The sequence below is a fragment of the Gambusia affinis genome, linkage group LG16, assembly GCF_019740435.1.
Source record: "Gambusia affinis linkage group LG16, SWU_Gaff_1.0, whole genome shotgun sequence".
Classification (NCBI taxonomy): Eukaryota; Metazoa; Chordata; class Actinopteri; order Cyprinodontiformes; family Poeciliidae; genus Gambusia; species Gambusia affinis.
The window spans coordinates 18,967,954-18,983,271 of NC_057883.1; the positions used below are offsets into that span (position 1 = coordinate 18,967,954).

The 15,318-nt window shown below is 35.7% G+C and overlaps 2 protein-coding genes across 2 annotated transcripts; one reads left to right on the plus strand and one right to left on the minus strand.

Annotated features, from left to right (window-relative positions):
- The first annotated feature begins 1,033 nt into the window (after positions 1–1,033).
- Positions 1,034–9,969, plus strand: dapp1 (dual adaptor of phosphotyrosine and 3-phosphoinositides). Its single transcript, XM_044143732.1, has 9 exons — positions 1,034–1,197; positions 4,050–4,172; positions 4,398–4,531; positions 5,034–5,164; positions 5,928–5,975; positions 6,153–6,215; positions 6,366–6,451; positions 8,797–8,884; positions 9,380–9,969. The coding sequence occupies exons 1-9, from the start codon at positions 1,139–1,141 to the stop codon at positions 9,401–9,403; spliced, it is 756 nt and encodes a 251-aa protein (XP_043999667.1). The 5' UTR covers positions 1,034–1,138; the 3' UTR covers positions 9,404–9,969.
- A 202-nt stretch (positions 9,970–10,171) lies between these two features.
- On the minus strand, positions 10,172–13,348 carry lamtor3 (late endosomal/lysosomal adaptor, MAPK and MTOR activator 3). The gene is made up of 7 exons (XM_044143733.1): positions 13,249–13,348; positions 13,015–13,053; positions 11,786–11,820; positions 11,649–11,707; positions 11,376–11,509; positions 10,528–10,591; positions 10,172–10,455 (listed from the first exon to the last, which is right to left on the minus strand). Exons 2-7 carry the CDS (start codon positions 13,021–13,023, stop codon positions 10,382–10,384), a joined length of 375 nt encoding a protein of 124 aa, XP_043999668.1. The 5' UTR covers positions 13,024–13,053; positions 13,249–13,348; the 3' UTR covers positions 10,172–10,381.
- Positions 13,349–15,318: the final 1,970 nt, after the last annotated feature.

The following is a 15,318-nucleotide window of genomic DNA, read 5'->3' on the forward strand; positions in this document are numbered from 1 at the left end:
AATAAGTCATATCTAAAACCATTTAGGGGAACAATAACTAATCTGCTGTGGTTTATCAAGTATATTTATAGTTCTGGTGAGATGTTTCACTTCCTTCCTCCTGAGCATGAATGTAAATAACTTTCCGTGTTATGACTAACTTTCCAGGATGGACAGATTCCACAATATGCAGCAGCAATTATTAGTAATATCTGGAACTAACAAGCATGATTTTTTTTTTTTTTTTTTTGAGAATGTTCTCTAATTGGTCCAAGGTTTAATACCAAGCTGAGCATCAACCATTCACTAGCGACAGGCTTCTGGCTTCAGTCTTCTTGTCAATGTTAGTAGAATTCATTTATACTAGTTTGTTTCCTGGAATGACTTTGACTTTTAAGCATCGTTTTGTAAATTTTCCAAAAGCTTCCAATGTGGGCAAAATATTTGATGTGTGTTTGGCATCATTGTCCTTTTTGTTTGTTTGTGAAGTGTGTCTCAAGTGTTCCTGACAAACTATTCCAAACAAAGCCTATAATCTGAAACATTCCTTGGTAAAGTTTCACTTTAAGAATGTTTTAGAAATATTCTTCGAAATTTCCCTGATGATTGTCTGGAGTTCACCCTAAATATAAACCCAAGCTTTTTCTTTTTTTCTCTGTGTGTCGGTATCTTTGGTTGTGTTTATTCTCAACAGTTCCTGCCTGAGTGGTTTTAGGTGGCCAGAGAACTGGAAAATGAACAATTCCAGTGCCCCTCTTCCCATTAAGGCATGCCTCAGAAAACCACAACCTCATTCATGCTGCTTCTCTCCAGAATATCATTCTTATGTCAAGATCCATATAGCTTGTAATTTAACTCATTAGCAATTTATTTTTTACAAGAAAACACCAAAGGTTTGTGAGAATTCAGAGGCGTTCCATGGTCACAAATTTTGTAAGGTGCTGCCTCAGTGTTTGCAAGTTAATTATTTATCTCTCAGCCAAGCTCCACTGATAAGAGTTGTGTAAATACTACAATACTTAAGGAGAAGGCTCTGCTGTGTCTCTGAGCTCATTTCCCTCCTGGGCGTGCCGGACTTACACTGACTGCTTTCACTTCCCTGTACAGCTGCAGACCTTCCAGAGGACCTCAGAAGCCCGACGTGGCGGCAGACCCAGAGATGAGTGTTTACAGCGATGCTTCCAATGAGGACTTGTCTGACGAGTTGGAGACTTTGGGGTGAGCTTATTAATATCCTGACTTTTCATATTTACTTCATGTTCAACACAACAAGCAGCTCAAAACTGCCCTGCCTTCTCACAAACAGAGGATTTTACCCTTTGTTTTAACCACTGAATATGGATTATACTTTGACTAGACTTGTTTTGAATACAATCATTTGTTTGCATTTGTAGATTATGAAATATTGGAATTGTTTTAATATCAGGAATAAGGTGTGGATAGCATACTTATCATAATATTCTATGGATTTTGAAGAAATAAAACAAATTCAACAAACTAACCAAAGAGTGGTGTTCTATAATTGTTTTCTCTTGAGTGAAGGAGAATGTAATTACCATCAGGTTGTTTAAACTTTAAACTGAAAGTCATTATTTAATCCCTATCCTCTCAGGAGTTGTGTACTCTGGTTTGTCCTCAACTTCAGAAAGTGTTTTGTAACTATCAGATTTACACGCTACGCAGCCTGCCTGGAAATGTTTACTCTTGGAAGTTGGAAAGGAGGGTCTGACCTGTTCTTAAACCTCAGATTCAAGAACAACAACAATGCCTAAATCAGAAAAGTCAGCTGAGGTTTTTCAGGTATCATAGATGCCTCGTGGCTGCTTTGCAATTTATCCAGTTTGTTACTGATTCACCTTTGCTGAAGTACAGATTTATACTATTTGTTGCTGGACATAATACTGCTATGAATTTTTCCATTTCATCTGTAATGGCTTGAATAGTCAAATTTTTTGATTTTGTTACGGCAGAGCAGCCTGTGTACTTGTTTATGATATGAAAGTGATTCTGATTCTGAGATGTTGGTATCCTAAGTAGCTCAACTACAAATATTAATAAGCTCTAATACATGCTTTACCTCTGGATTAGTGGCATTTCTCCTCCGGAATGCTCCTCCTGGAGGATTTTTCACCTATTTCCCACTTTCTATTTGTAGTTTATATTAAAATAAAATATCATTCTTGTTATTCAATAATATAAGAAGAATGTTCATTCACATATATGAATCTGTCTATTGCCCAGGGATTCAAAAATGAACAGTTCCAGTGCCCCTCTTCCCATTAAAGCATGCCTCAGAAAACCACAACCTCATTAATGCTGCTTCTCTCCAGAATATCATTCTTACGTCAAGATCCATATAGCTCCTGATCCTGGCAGAGGGCTTGGAACCATTTTGGGTGGATAATGAATTTTATGTAGTTTCGTAGACACATTCTGCTATGTATATTTTAGTGATGCTGTCGCTAAATAAATTTTAGTGATGCTTGTGTTTTATTTCACGTGAAAAATGTTAATGTCAATTACGTCACCATAACTTGTAATTGTTAGAAGTTGTTGGAAGCAGAACATGTGTTAGATTAGTTCCCTAATAAACGCAGTCAGCTTTAACAGCCGGAGACATTAGAAACTGGACATTAAAAATGAAGTTTCAGCTGCTACTTCAAGTGGAATCTAACTGAAGAAAACAGAGAAGTTGTAAAATGTTACCCTCCCTAACATGTGGTGTCCATAAAACCCAGTACATTGTAACCAATCAAATGTAGTAAAATAAAACTTGTCTTTCCAGTTTAAAGACTATATTATGAGCTTATGAATCCATGTACGACTGACCCAAATCAGATCAGTGTGGTTTTATGTCGTCTTTTTCTCAAGCTAGAAATGACAGTTTGTCTTTACAGAACTTCTCCCAACCTTTGATGCAAATGGAGAACTTTCACATCCCTTTTTACCGGTTTCATTTACATCTGTGGCACATTCATACTTATGAAATTTCTTTAAATTTCCTGTACAGATATCTCTGCTGTGCCCGTTGTTCTTTCACTTTGTCCAAATTTCAGTTTAAACCTCATTGACTTTTCAACAAAACCACAGATGTAAAGCGCATTCTCATTAAGCTCAACTTCCTTTCTGCAGCTAAATGAAGCAAGTGGAAAAAAGGAAAACAGAAAAATGCATTCAACTATGCAGAACCTATATAATGGTATATTGTAAAAGCAAAAAGGTGAAAAAAGGTCTAGTTCCAAAGCACAGTTAACATAGTGTGAGGAACAATTTAATCTGAGGAACAGATTTTTTTTTTTAGCTTATTTAATTAATTTATTATTTTGAGCAACAATTCTCTAAAGTTATAATTCATATATGGGAACACTTGTGCAGAAAACAAGTATGCATTGTTTCACAGGTATTGTTCAATCTTTTTTTGAATAATAATATTGGAACACTGAAGGTGCATTTTGACTTTATAACACCTGACAGCTTCATTTATAAACAACAAAAAAACCTACGTAAGCCAAAGTCTGAATTGGCAGGAAAGATCAGTGGGAAAATGGCAGTCCTGCTAGTATTAGATATGTGAATTTTAAAAAATAAATAGCTAATTTTAGTTTAAATAAAGCCTGAATGAATTTAAGAATAAAAAAACCAAAACCTCACATCACTCCTTTGCTTTTCCTTAATCAATCAATCAATCAATCAATCAATCAATCAAACTTTATTTGTATAGCACATTTCAGCAGCAAGGCATTTCAAAGTGCTTTACATCAAATCAAACACAAAAATACAATGCAACATAGAATCAACAATAAAAACACAACATAGTCAGATTCCGTTAATAAATTTGCAATTGATTATGTTTCGAATACAACTCTAAACAAGTGGGTTTTTAGTTGAGATTTAAAGGAAGTCAGTGTTTCAGTGTTTTAATGCCTTCCTCCAGTCAGCTACTAAACAAATCTTTATCTGCTCAACATATTTAGGACCTGCTGAAAAATCTCTGAAAAATCAGGCTGTTCAAATCAATGTGTTTATTTCTATTAAAACATTTTTTTTTACTTTCATGATTTTCATTGGAGGTGGTACCACTATGACCTGTCCCGGCATGCTGCAGAGGCTCTCCTCCTGTCCAATGGAGGGGATGGGAGTTATCTCCTGAGGAACAGTAATGGCGCTCCTGGCTGCTTTGCCCTGTCTGTCCGGTCAGTCGCATGCCAGAGCTAAAAAAACACTAAAGGAGATTGTTTCTCGTAGAAAGAATGTATTTCATGTTTCTTTGTTAAACTAGAAAGAAATAAGTCAAAAATTAAGGGCTATAGACATTCAGGCAATATATACTGTATATGTTGAATCTCCATGTTTGGCAGATGCAAAACATAAAAAAATCCTAAATTATATATATTTTTTTCATTCTTTGAAACACGCAGAGCAAAGGATTCAGTGAAGCATTTTCATGTGACACGCAGAGACAATGTCTACATCTTTGGGTTTAACGAGTTCCCAAGCCTTCAGGACTTTGTCAGACACTTTGCTAACCAACCTCTCCTGGGAAGCGATGCAGGTATGAAGATCTAGATTTTTGATTCACTGGACTCACCAACAAAACACGTTTTATTCCATACCCGATTTCAGTCCGCCCTAATCACTCAAAAGAACCCAAATTTTTTATACAAATAGGAGTTTTATAAGAAGTAATGCTGAGTATTAAGTGTTTTCAATGTTTATTTCAGTTTTCCCCATTGCAACTTTATTTTTTTCCCCAGAAATTATTAAGAAAAAGCAAAATATGAGGAAGCCAGACCAACATATATCTATACAAACTTACTTTCATGGTTCTGTTTATTGGTTCACCTTAAAGTATCTTTGCTGCAGTAAAGTTATAACTGTTTGTATTTAGACATAATCTTTCCATGTTGAGTTTTTCAAACCTTAATAGCTTGCATAGTCTGAGTTAGTGGTGTCCAGATTAGCTCCACTCTAAACAGGAATTAGCTCTAAAACATATTTACTTCTTGTTTAGTGGTTATGTAAAACAATTAACTTGCCCTCTGTCTTTGAACCAGGGACCCTCCTTGTGCTTAAGAGTCCATATCCTTGGCGTGTGGAAGAGCCATCCATCTATGAGTCGGTGCGAGTTCACACTGCCATACAGTCGGGTCGGACAAAAGATGATCTGGTCCCCAAAGCACCATCGGTATGATGAGAAGCTTTGTTTTCACTTGTTTAAGTTGTTTAGGTTTATAAACTAGTAAAGTTCATTGGAATGGTTGTGTTTGATTTAGGTGTGAAACTTTATGATTAAAAGATAACATAGAAATTTACTTTTTCCCTCAATCCCAACTTGTAATAAACCTTTCTTTCCTAAATGTACCCAACTTTTTGTGTATTTCAAGCTAAATTTCACAGTCAAAATATGCAATGTCAGTCAATCAGGTGTTTTTAAGGAAATTATGTCCAGAGGAAGTTCTACATTAATATGTTCCTCATGTAACAGGTGTGAATAGATGTAGAAGTGAGTTTCAGTCCCATTTATTGCTTTCTATGCTTGTCTCTAATGGGTCCCATTTATTGCTTTCTGTGCTTGTCTCTAATGGATCCAAGCTGTAAGACCAAGCAGAGCCTCCAGATGGAGATTCAATCAAATAATGAGTGCAGAGAGATTAAAACGCCTTTCTGAGTTTGACCATTTTTGTTTAAAATAGATTATTTTATTTATTTTATTTAAAGTTTAAAATTTTTGAGGCACAAATTTTGCGTTTTTGTTATATGTAAACCATCATAATGAATGCCACAAAAAATAAAGGCTTGAAATGAATTGTCATTCTATCATTTGTGGGTCTTGGTTGGTGAAAGAAGTTGTCTCCAAACATTGCTTCAGTTTCATTTTACTGAAAAAAGGTTTTTTATCTTAAAATATTACTCCTGCCTTTCTACTGACACATATTATGTCATTATAGCTGGGAACCAAGGAAGGCTACCTGGTGAAACAAGGCGCAATTGTGAAGGTGAGAACATTGAAATAAGGCCATCTCTACACATTTGGAAAAGCAATCATCGGATACTCGGATCCATTTAGAATCCAAACTGAGATTTCAGTTTTACTATGACTTAGCTGCTCATTAAAATCTAACATCATCTTTAATTCACAGATAAATCTGAAACTTGCTTTCTTTTTTTGACAGAATTGGAAACAAAGGTGGTTTATTCTCCATAGAAATGAACTTAAGTACTTTAAAGACAAAATGGTGAGGTTATTTCACATTCCAGATTATAACTTTGACATAACTATTTGACAAGTTCATTATTTGACAAGTTCATTATTTGATAAATGATAAATGTGTTGATCAAGTTAATCCATACTTGCATCTTATCAGTTACACTGTTCCTTGTTGCAGTGCGAGGAGCCCATTCGGACGCTGGATTTAACATCTTGCTCTGCAGTCCAGTTTGACTATTCTCAGGACAAAGTCAACTGTTTCTGGTACGTAACTTATTGTGTTGGTATGAATCTTTTATTTGAGGAGCATTTGTCATTAACGAATGGAAAGAAATAGCACAATAGGGTCAAACATAAGATTTAAGCAAAAACAATAATAAGCTGGAAGTCAAACAAGTTTTACAGAGAAATACTCCAGTGTTTTCCACAACTCCACACCCTTTTGGGTTCAGGAAAAAGCCCTCATTATGTCAAGACTTTTAATGATTCGACCACATATGACTTAAATAAAGACACGCCTGTGTTTGCCAGTCTCGAACACAATGCTTCTTTGTGTGATATCATGGAAAATATCTAAGGAAATCAAAAAAGATATCAGGAAGAGAACCATTAGATTTGATGAGTGTAGTTCATCCTTGGATACAATTTCCAGATGACTGAAGGTCCCATGTTAATGCATTTAAGCAATAATGTACAAATACCATTGAGATAGGTTCTCTGTCCTAGAGATAAAAATGTTCAGGTGTAAAAATAGCATCTCATTCCTAGCAAAAGAAAATTCTGGCTAAAGCACGTTACATAGTGTCATTAACAACAACATTAACATCAGGTCATGTTGTAATTTACCAACATGACCTGAGAGGCCCGTCACAGATGAAGAAGCCTTTACTCAAGAGGCAATGTAAAAAATTAGACTGTATCGACACCCAGTTACCCTAATTTTTGAAGATCTATCTTATACTTCGATGAAATAAAATTGAAGTGTTTGGCCACAATGACCACTGTTACATTTGGAGGGGAAAAAAACTAAAGCTTTTAAGCTAACTTTCAAATACAGTATTATCAGAGGACGTCTTTTGCTGCTGGAGGGACTGATGTACTTCCAAAAATAAATGACATCAAGAGGAAAGAAAACTATGCAAAAACATTGAAGTAACATTCCAAAATGCCAACCAGAAAGTTTTCCCATTCCAGATTAGGCTTCTAAGTACACAAAGCACTAAATATACCACCACATTTGTTACAAAGTTGTTTCATGGTGACTAAGTCCATGTTGTGAGGATATCCAGAATGTTTCACCCAAGTTACGAAGTTTAGAAGGCAATTCTGCCGAATACTAAGAATAAAAAAAAATGATTTAGAACTTTTGAGTCTGAAAGAAGAAAACTGTCCAAAAGGTGTTTTTTTGTTTTTTTTTTGTTTTTTTTACTTAGCAAAGATAAATGATTTGAATTGAAACAGGAAATGTTACATCTGATTTAATATCAGACAGTGATATGTAATATCTACTGAAGGTTTGGAACACCACTGCAAACTGGTTTGTACACTCTGTCTTCCAATAATATAAACCATATGTAAAGTTAAAAAAGAAAAAATTATAAAAAATAAAAAATGATATGCTTCTGTTAATGTCAAGAAAAAAACTGACTTAATGCAAAATGTTTCTATGTCAAAACATGAGACCTTTGCAAACCAAAATATTTTTTTTAGATTTTGTTCATAATCTCCAAAATATAGAAATAAACAGAAAATATTTGTGCTGTCGATAGACAAGCTTCACTTTGTGTTACTGTTACTACTTCTACCTCCTTAGCTATGCAACATTTTCTGTTACACAACTCATGTTAGGAAAAAAAAAATTGCCACATTGTTTCAGTTTTTTATGGGAATTTTTTTTTTTTTTTTGCTCTGTGCGCTACTATGTGTGTTATTCTGGTTTTCTATTATTTTACAGCAGTTTGAACCCATCCAAAACACCTGCAGATATAAACAAAACCCTCTTCTCAGTTCTGAGTTGAACTTCCCCATATTGACTTTTTTTCAAACACTGATATTTTTTGTGTGAAAAAAGGGAAGTTTAAGGCGACAGTGAAGGAAACTGACCTAAGTTCCAGCTGTCGGCACAGTCATTTAAATAATTTCACATTCAACCCATCTGTCTTAACAGGAAAGAAGGGATTTGTTTTTTGTCTAACCTGGCAAAAATACTTTGTTTGCTTTTATTCTGTAAATTGAAACATAAGAACAAGAGAAAATGAAAAACGTAAGAGTTAACAAAATTGAAAAATGTGTTTGGAAAAAAACTGATTTAATGCAAAGCTGAAACTTAAAGAGGAAGCTGATAAAATAGACAAAAAAACTGACAATAGAAAGAGGAAGACAAGATTACAAATAAAGTCCCCAATGAACAAAAAAAGAGCGAGGTGAGAAAAACAGAGCAGAAATTTTTAACAGACGAACATTTCAGAAACAAACTGGAAGCAAACTGCAGCTGACTGACTTTATAGATTTTTTTTTTAACCATCGTTTTCTAGCTTTCAACAGACATATTCTACTTGATTTAAAACTATGTTTGCTTGAAGTAACTTTGCATGTCTCTGTGTGTCCAGTCTCGTGTTTCCCGATCGAACATTTTATCTCTGCGCAAAGACAGGCGTTGAGGCAGATGAATGGATTAAGATCCTCCACTGGAAGCTGGTGAGTTCCATCAGACTGATTCACACAGATTATTTAATCTGTGGTACAGTCAGTAGGAAAATAAATACAAGAACATGGACATTATTCATCTGTTTTTACTCCCAAAACTTTCAATTTCTGGAAAAAAGAAGAAAAGGGTTCCTTTAAAAAGGAGGCAAAGTGAAACCTGTAATACCTAAATCTCTCATTGGCACCAGAAAGGATTCAATGTTTACCAGAGTTTTATCAAACAGAGGGAATTGCCTAGATTGAGCAGCTGAGGGAAAGTTGATTATTACAACACATTGTTTTTGGGTCTGAAACATTTAAGCTTATTTACCATAAATCTACTTCCTTATTACTGTAATGCAATTTCCTTTCTTGCTGCTCCTCATCTCTTCTGTTTCACAACCACTAAAAGAAATTTGCAACCACTGCTGAAAAAAAAGAAACCATCACCATTTCTGAATCCAATGTTCTCAAATCAGCTTTTGTAATCTTTACTTTTGCTTTCAGTCTCAGATAAGAAAAGGGCGATGATGGTCATCTATGAAGAAATAGGAAAATAGCTCCATTCTCACAGAAGATACCAGGATACCTGAAGGAATGAGAAAGACCTTGAATATGTTGCACAGCACATCTTACAAGAGGTCTTTGAACAACCTATTGAAGGATTTTGACAGTTCTGTAGAGTTCCTGGACAACAAATGTATGAGCAGCAGTGTTCTCACTGAAGAAAAAAAATCCATTTCAAAATTCACACAAATGTTTTATGTAGATATAAAAATTATTTCTTTTGTTGCAATGTGCACTTTCAAAACAATGTTAGCTGTAAACATAGACATGTCAGTGTAGTTTTGATGGACACACAGCAGTACAGGATGGTTTTGGCTATATTTAACAGTTATGACTGACTTGTAGCTTTTGTAGACTCAACATGGGAACGAGGGTGGAAGCAGAAAAACAGGTGCTTGAAGCAGAGTAGTGCAGTCAGAACCAGTACCAATCACTGGGTCTGAATGCTTTATATTACATGTTTGTGTATGTAATTATTTTATTAATCTGAAGTGAGAGTAAAACTGGCTGAAATATCTGAATAAAAACTCATAATCAAACTGTTTGTAGTATATCTATCTTTAATGTTCTGATGAAAACAGACAACCTGAGAGTCTGTTTTCATCAGCCTATCAGGTGGTTGCAGTTATTCTGACTCGCTCTTCTTTGCAACATTGCTTCAGTTCATGGAAGGCTGCACACAAATAAAATATTCAATCATGAATACATAAATAATAAAAAGAAGAGGCACCATTTTGGTTGTCAAAATTTCAACATTTATTTAGACTTTAACTCAACAGAAGAATGAAAACCTTGGCAAACAGCACACAAAGTTTATTTAAACTGATCCACAAACAATGAGAAACTACAGAAATCTCCCCAACATGACATGAACATCTCAGCAAACTGACAGAAATATGATGAGCTGGGAGTAATTTGGTGCAATCTGCAGCCGATCTGAACTCATGTCACCTCAACCACCTGCCTCAGATTCTCTATTAGTGGAGCCAACTCCTTCTCCAGACTCATGATGAGGCCTGAGGGCACAGAAACACGTCTTAGCTCAGCTGTTATCCACCTTTTAAAATGGCTGTCACAATGCATTTTACCTGTGTTGGCGTTGCTGCTGGCAATGAAGCTGATGACCAGAGGAAGCCGATTAAACTGCACAATCTGTTCAGCACAAACATAACACGGGATCATGGAGGCAGAATACCAATCCTCATCTTAATCCAACATAATGGATGTGTGGCATCAAACCAGCAACACGGTATGATGTCATTATGTCAACATGGATCAAGATCAACTAAAGGGTTAGATGTTATTGGAAACTGCAAAATAAATGTTTTTTGTCAATTAGGAACATTAAATGAAGATTGAACAACATCTAAATGTGATGATTTACGGGTTAGGGAATCCTGACAAAAATTTAAGAAACCGCTAAGAGTTAATACTATTTGTGAAAAAAACATTCACTGTTTCTAGAATTAACTCTACACTATGATTTAACCTACAGTTATGGGAAACAGTCCCCCTTACAGGTACCTGTACCATCTTGTCTAAAGCACTTTCAGTAGAACATTTCTCTGACTTTATCAGTCTCACCTCACTGTGATAGAATTTTGGCCCACCCTTTTTCCCAGTATTGCCTGACCTCATTAAGCCTTGAAGACCCAAATATGTACACATCTCTCTTGTGCTCCCACTACAACATTTCATGCAGAAGGAAGTCTGGTGGAGTGATCATAACTCATTGAGGCTATTCTTTTTGCAGCCACTCTACTGATGCTTCGTTCAACACACTAGTGTTTGTGGTTGACTCAGTGGCTGCTAAACGAGCCTGAGTCTTCTGTTGTTCTTTTTGCCATTGTGTAGACAAGACATTAAGAACAAAAAAAGAAATTAAATAAGTTTGAGGAGGTCAAGTCTAACACCAGAATATTTTGTATCTTCTAACCTGGTAGGAGTTGTAATAGCAGATGATGCTCTTGTTTTTAGAGAGGCCAAGCTTGCTGCCCTGATCCGTAGCAAGAGCAAAGGTGGATAAGAAGCCAGGTCTCAGGGCATGGACTGGGGCGTTGTCATTAGCAACTGCAGGGATACAGTATTCATCCACATAAGAGAAATAGAAACCATCTCCATCATTAAAATATGTGCAACTCATAGAATATATTTAAAGGTTATCAAAGCATTTCCATTACTACGGCTGTCATAGGAGTCCCAGCCTTACCTTTGATAACTGGAACGCCATCTCGGTCTGTGACAACAACAGCGTGAAGACCTTCAACACTGAGGAGAACAAACAGCTGATTTAGCAACTTTGAAGAAACCCCGAACTGATAACTGTGATTCTCCAACACCACCAACCTTTGCAGCTGTTTGTACAGGTATCTCTTTAAATCCTGTAGAAGAAAAATATGTTGGGAACTGGATTAAACAAAATGGTTCATAGGTGATTCATGGGATCTAATCACAGTGAGTAAACCAGCAGAAGTGCTGAATGTCAAGAGGCAGACAAAGGAAAGAGCTATATCAATTTTCTTTCCTTAAATATGGCTCAGTTCAAAACTCCTGATCAAAACTAGTCCTTTACATTTTACTTCCAAGTTACCAACCTACTCTGTAACCATTTTACAGTAAATTAAATACAGACTTTTTATGGCCCCATTTTAAATCACCAATAATAATATTAGATCCTTTGGTTGGAATTTAAATTGACCTGGTCCAATTACTGTGGATCTGGTTTGAAATTCTGATTAAAGAGTCTAGAAACCAGAAGTTCAGTGACATTGTCCCAATTTGAGTTTTGACTGAGTGGGAATTTATCTGTGGCCTCTCCAGCAGAAACTAAAAACCCTTAAGAATTGAAGGGTTGGACTCAAAAATCAAGTTATGACAGCTAAAACAAATGCAGGCCCATTTGTTTCAGACAAAAGCACCACCATTCACACTTGGCATTGAGATCTGAGCAATCAAGTCTCAGTTTCTTGCTTTAATAAACGTGCTGATTTACTCAATTACACAAATAATCGAGTAACTATAACACTGCAATGCACAGATTTTTATTATGTTGAAAGTAGAGATTTTACAAAGAATTACCACACATACATTTAGTCCCACAAACAGGTTTCAGAGTACAGAGAGCAAATATGGCAGCTGTGTTCTATAATGCAGTAATTGACATAAACATAAATTGTAATTCATCATACTTTTTATCAATTTTTTTACATGTTTCTGAAAAGATATTTTCTTGATCCCCAGCAGAAGAGTTTGTGCAGAATGTGAATGTTTAACTACTTCGATAGAGAACTCTTCAAATGATTTTGCAAGCATGACTGTTGGATATATCTGGTCTGGTACGTCTACAACCCATCATGAGACTCCTGACTGACCCAGTGATTCACGTAAACAGAAGCAAACAGCGAAATAAAGTCATTTCTTTAGTGTCCCAGCATTTAGTTTTCCATCTTCACCCAAACGCACCAGATCTTCAAGCTTAATTACATCCGACTAAAGGATATTGACGATCATTTATAGTTAAGATAGTGTAAAATATCTGTTGAAGCTGCTATTAGAAGTAAATAAACCATACTCACATCTGCCATGATGTGTTTTTTATCTCCCTTTCTACTACTCTGTGGAGAAAAAACAAAGTTTTAACGTCAAGATATTTTAATAAACAAGGAGAAGCGGTACGTTTCTTCTGGTGCAGCTTTTATGTTAAATGTAATAAGCTAACATGGCAGTTAAGTTTAACTTCATTCGTTTATCAAGTTCAGCCACTAACAGTTGCTTGTAAACAAAACAACGATTTAAAAGATTTTACCTACCTTTAATGATTTTATCTCAGACTTCTACATGCTAAACCAGAAGCTAACATCACATGACACACTGGGTTTGTTTCCGGTATTAGAGGGTGGAGCGTTTATAGACGCTTTTCCGCATAAGCGCTGAATCTTACGTCAAACCCGCACCATATTGTGAGTGGCATTTTCAAAGTAACATCATTACATGAATATGATATATTCTCAGGCATTTACTGTGGGCTGCATCTCAACTTCTGCCATCAGGATAGAGATACATAATTACTGTGTAAAACTTATAGGCCGCTGTTAGACTCATAGATTTAAGCCTGTGAGGACTCTACTGACCCCCTGAAAAATCTTTGTCTTTGAGATTGTTATAGTTTTTTTTAATTATTATTTATTTTTTTTATTTCTTCATGCGTGTCATTGTTGACTATGCATCAAAGTGGTCTTTGGGGACAATGAACTTAATCGAATAAGTCAAATTATAACACGCCTATGGTGGCATTCATTAAAGTTTGTGGTTGATTACAAAAAATGTATGCAATCACGTTTTAGACTCTAGAGGGAAACATTTCTCTGCTCTCATATGCACACCATGGAGGCTGAAAACACTTACACAAATGTCATAGTTTAATATAAAATGCATGTATATATTTTCTTTACTGCATTAGAATTGCCTACTAAATAATTTTATGTCACATGAATACAGATTTTTTTTTGTTATTTGTCTTTATTTTGTTTGTTTTCAGAACCGGGCAAAAAGAAGCAAACAAGCAAAAACACACACACCCACACACACACACACGCACACACACACAAAAAACAAAAAGCATCTCGTTAACGAAAGCCAACACTACAATTACCTGGTGTGTTCATCTCTTTTCTTCTGCCTAAAATTACATAGGGGGTTGAGTAAACCAGCTGATACCTGGGGAATAACACCCTATTGGTGGTATTGCCCATAACATAGTAGGGGCATAACAAGCAAGTGGTGGTAGTGTAATGGTGTGGGAGATTAATTTCTTACAGTATAGGCACCTTACAACCACCTGAACACCATTTTTCCTTACTTTAGCCTAACTAAATGTTGTCTGTGATGTGGTGACTGAGGCTATCTGAGAGAACTGAGTAAGATCAGGTTTCACAACATTATATTATTTTTGCTAAAATAGAAGGGAAAAACATTTAGCTAGATCCAAGAATTCTCAGGCTTCTCTCAGTACATTCCAAACAAGTTCTTTATGGTCAAGAACCACACAAAGACTATCCAGGTTCTTAGTTATGTTTTCTGTTCCACAAGGGTCTTTATCCAGTGTAAGGAGAGGAAAAAGTGATAATAGACCAAACATTTTATGTCAGCAAAGTTTAAGTGAACTTTTATGGTTTTACTAAATATTGCAATAAAGGGTAAATACATGATTATTAACTAATTATTTTTTGTCCTTCATAGCAATGAAGTTGTAAGAGTTAAGGCTTTTTGGATTCCCGTTCTGAAGACCACAACACTTTTATGTGAAACATTTTTTTTCTCTGAGACCTTAAGCTGAAATAACTAACTTCTTTTTCAGGTACCAGTTGAAGCAGTCCGTTGTAGACAATACCATGTGAAGGACACCTCGACCAGACATTAGCTCAAATAATCTGTCCAGTTGATTTCCTGCTCGCTCTGTGGCTCAACAATATCTCTATTTATTTGGGTGTTTGCTTTCTGTCTGGACTCCCAGACTGGTCGATATGCTTGTCATACTCTCTTTACATGATTCTTTTTTTAATATTGTGATTACCATGTCACAGACACAGTGATAAGTCCAGTATATCCATCCTGTTCTAACTCTGTAGCCTGACCATTGTAACAGTTATTTCTATTCCTACAGCCTCAACATGTAAAATAAGGGAGCGACTCCCACACTATCTGACGGTTCAAAGACTGCAAAGTTTACTCTACTGTTTAAAGTCTATAAAAAGGCATATGCCCACACTCTAAAGTCCAACTATGTTTGTTTGTATCTCCACTCTGCTTATCATATGATAGTCCAACAGAAATGGGAGTTTCTAGTCAACAGTAAAATAAAATTTAATCAGGAAACCACA

Excerpts from the sequence above, each read along its gene's own strand:
- lamtor3 (XM_044143733.1), bottom strand. Across the intron at positions 11,708-11,785 it reads CTGTACAAACAGCTGCAAAG|TGTTGAAGGTCTTCACGCTG; the intron begins GTTGGTGGTGTT and ends TGTTCTCCTCAG. Across the intron at positions 10,456-10,527 it reads CAGCAGCAACGCCAACACAG|GCCTCATCATGAGTCTGGAG; the intron begins GTAAAATGCATT and ends CTGTGCCCTCAG.
- dapp1 (XM_044143732.1), top strand. The coding sequence starts at position 1,139 with ATGAGTGTTTACAGCGATGCTTCCAATGAGGACTTGTCTGACGAGTTG. Across the intron at positions 5,976-6,152 it reads AACAAGGCGCAATTGTGAAG|AATTGGAAACAAAGGTGGTT; the intron begins GTGAGAACATTG and ends TTTTTTTGACAG. Across the intron at positions 6,216-6,365 it reads AGTACTTTAAAGACAAAATG|TGCGAGGAGCCCATTCGGAC; the intron begins GTGAGGTTATTT and ends TCCTTGTTGCAG.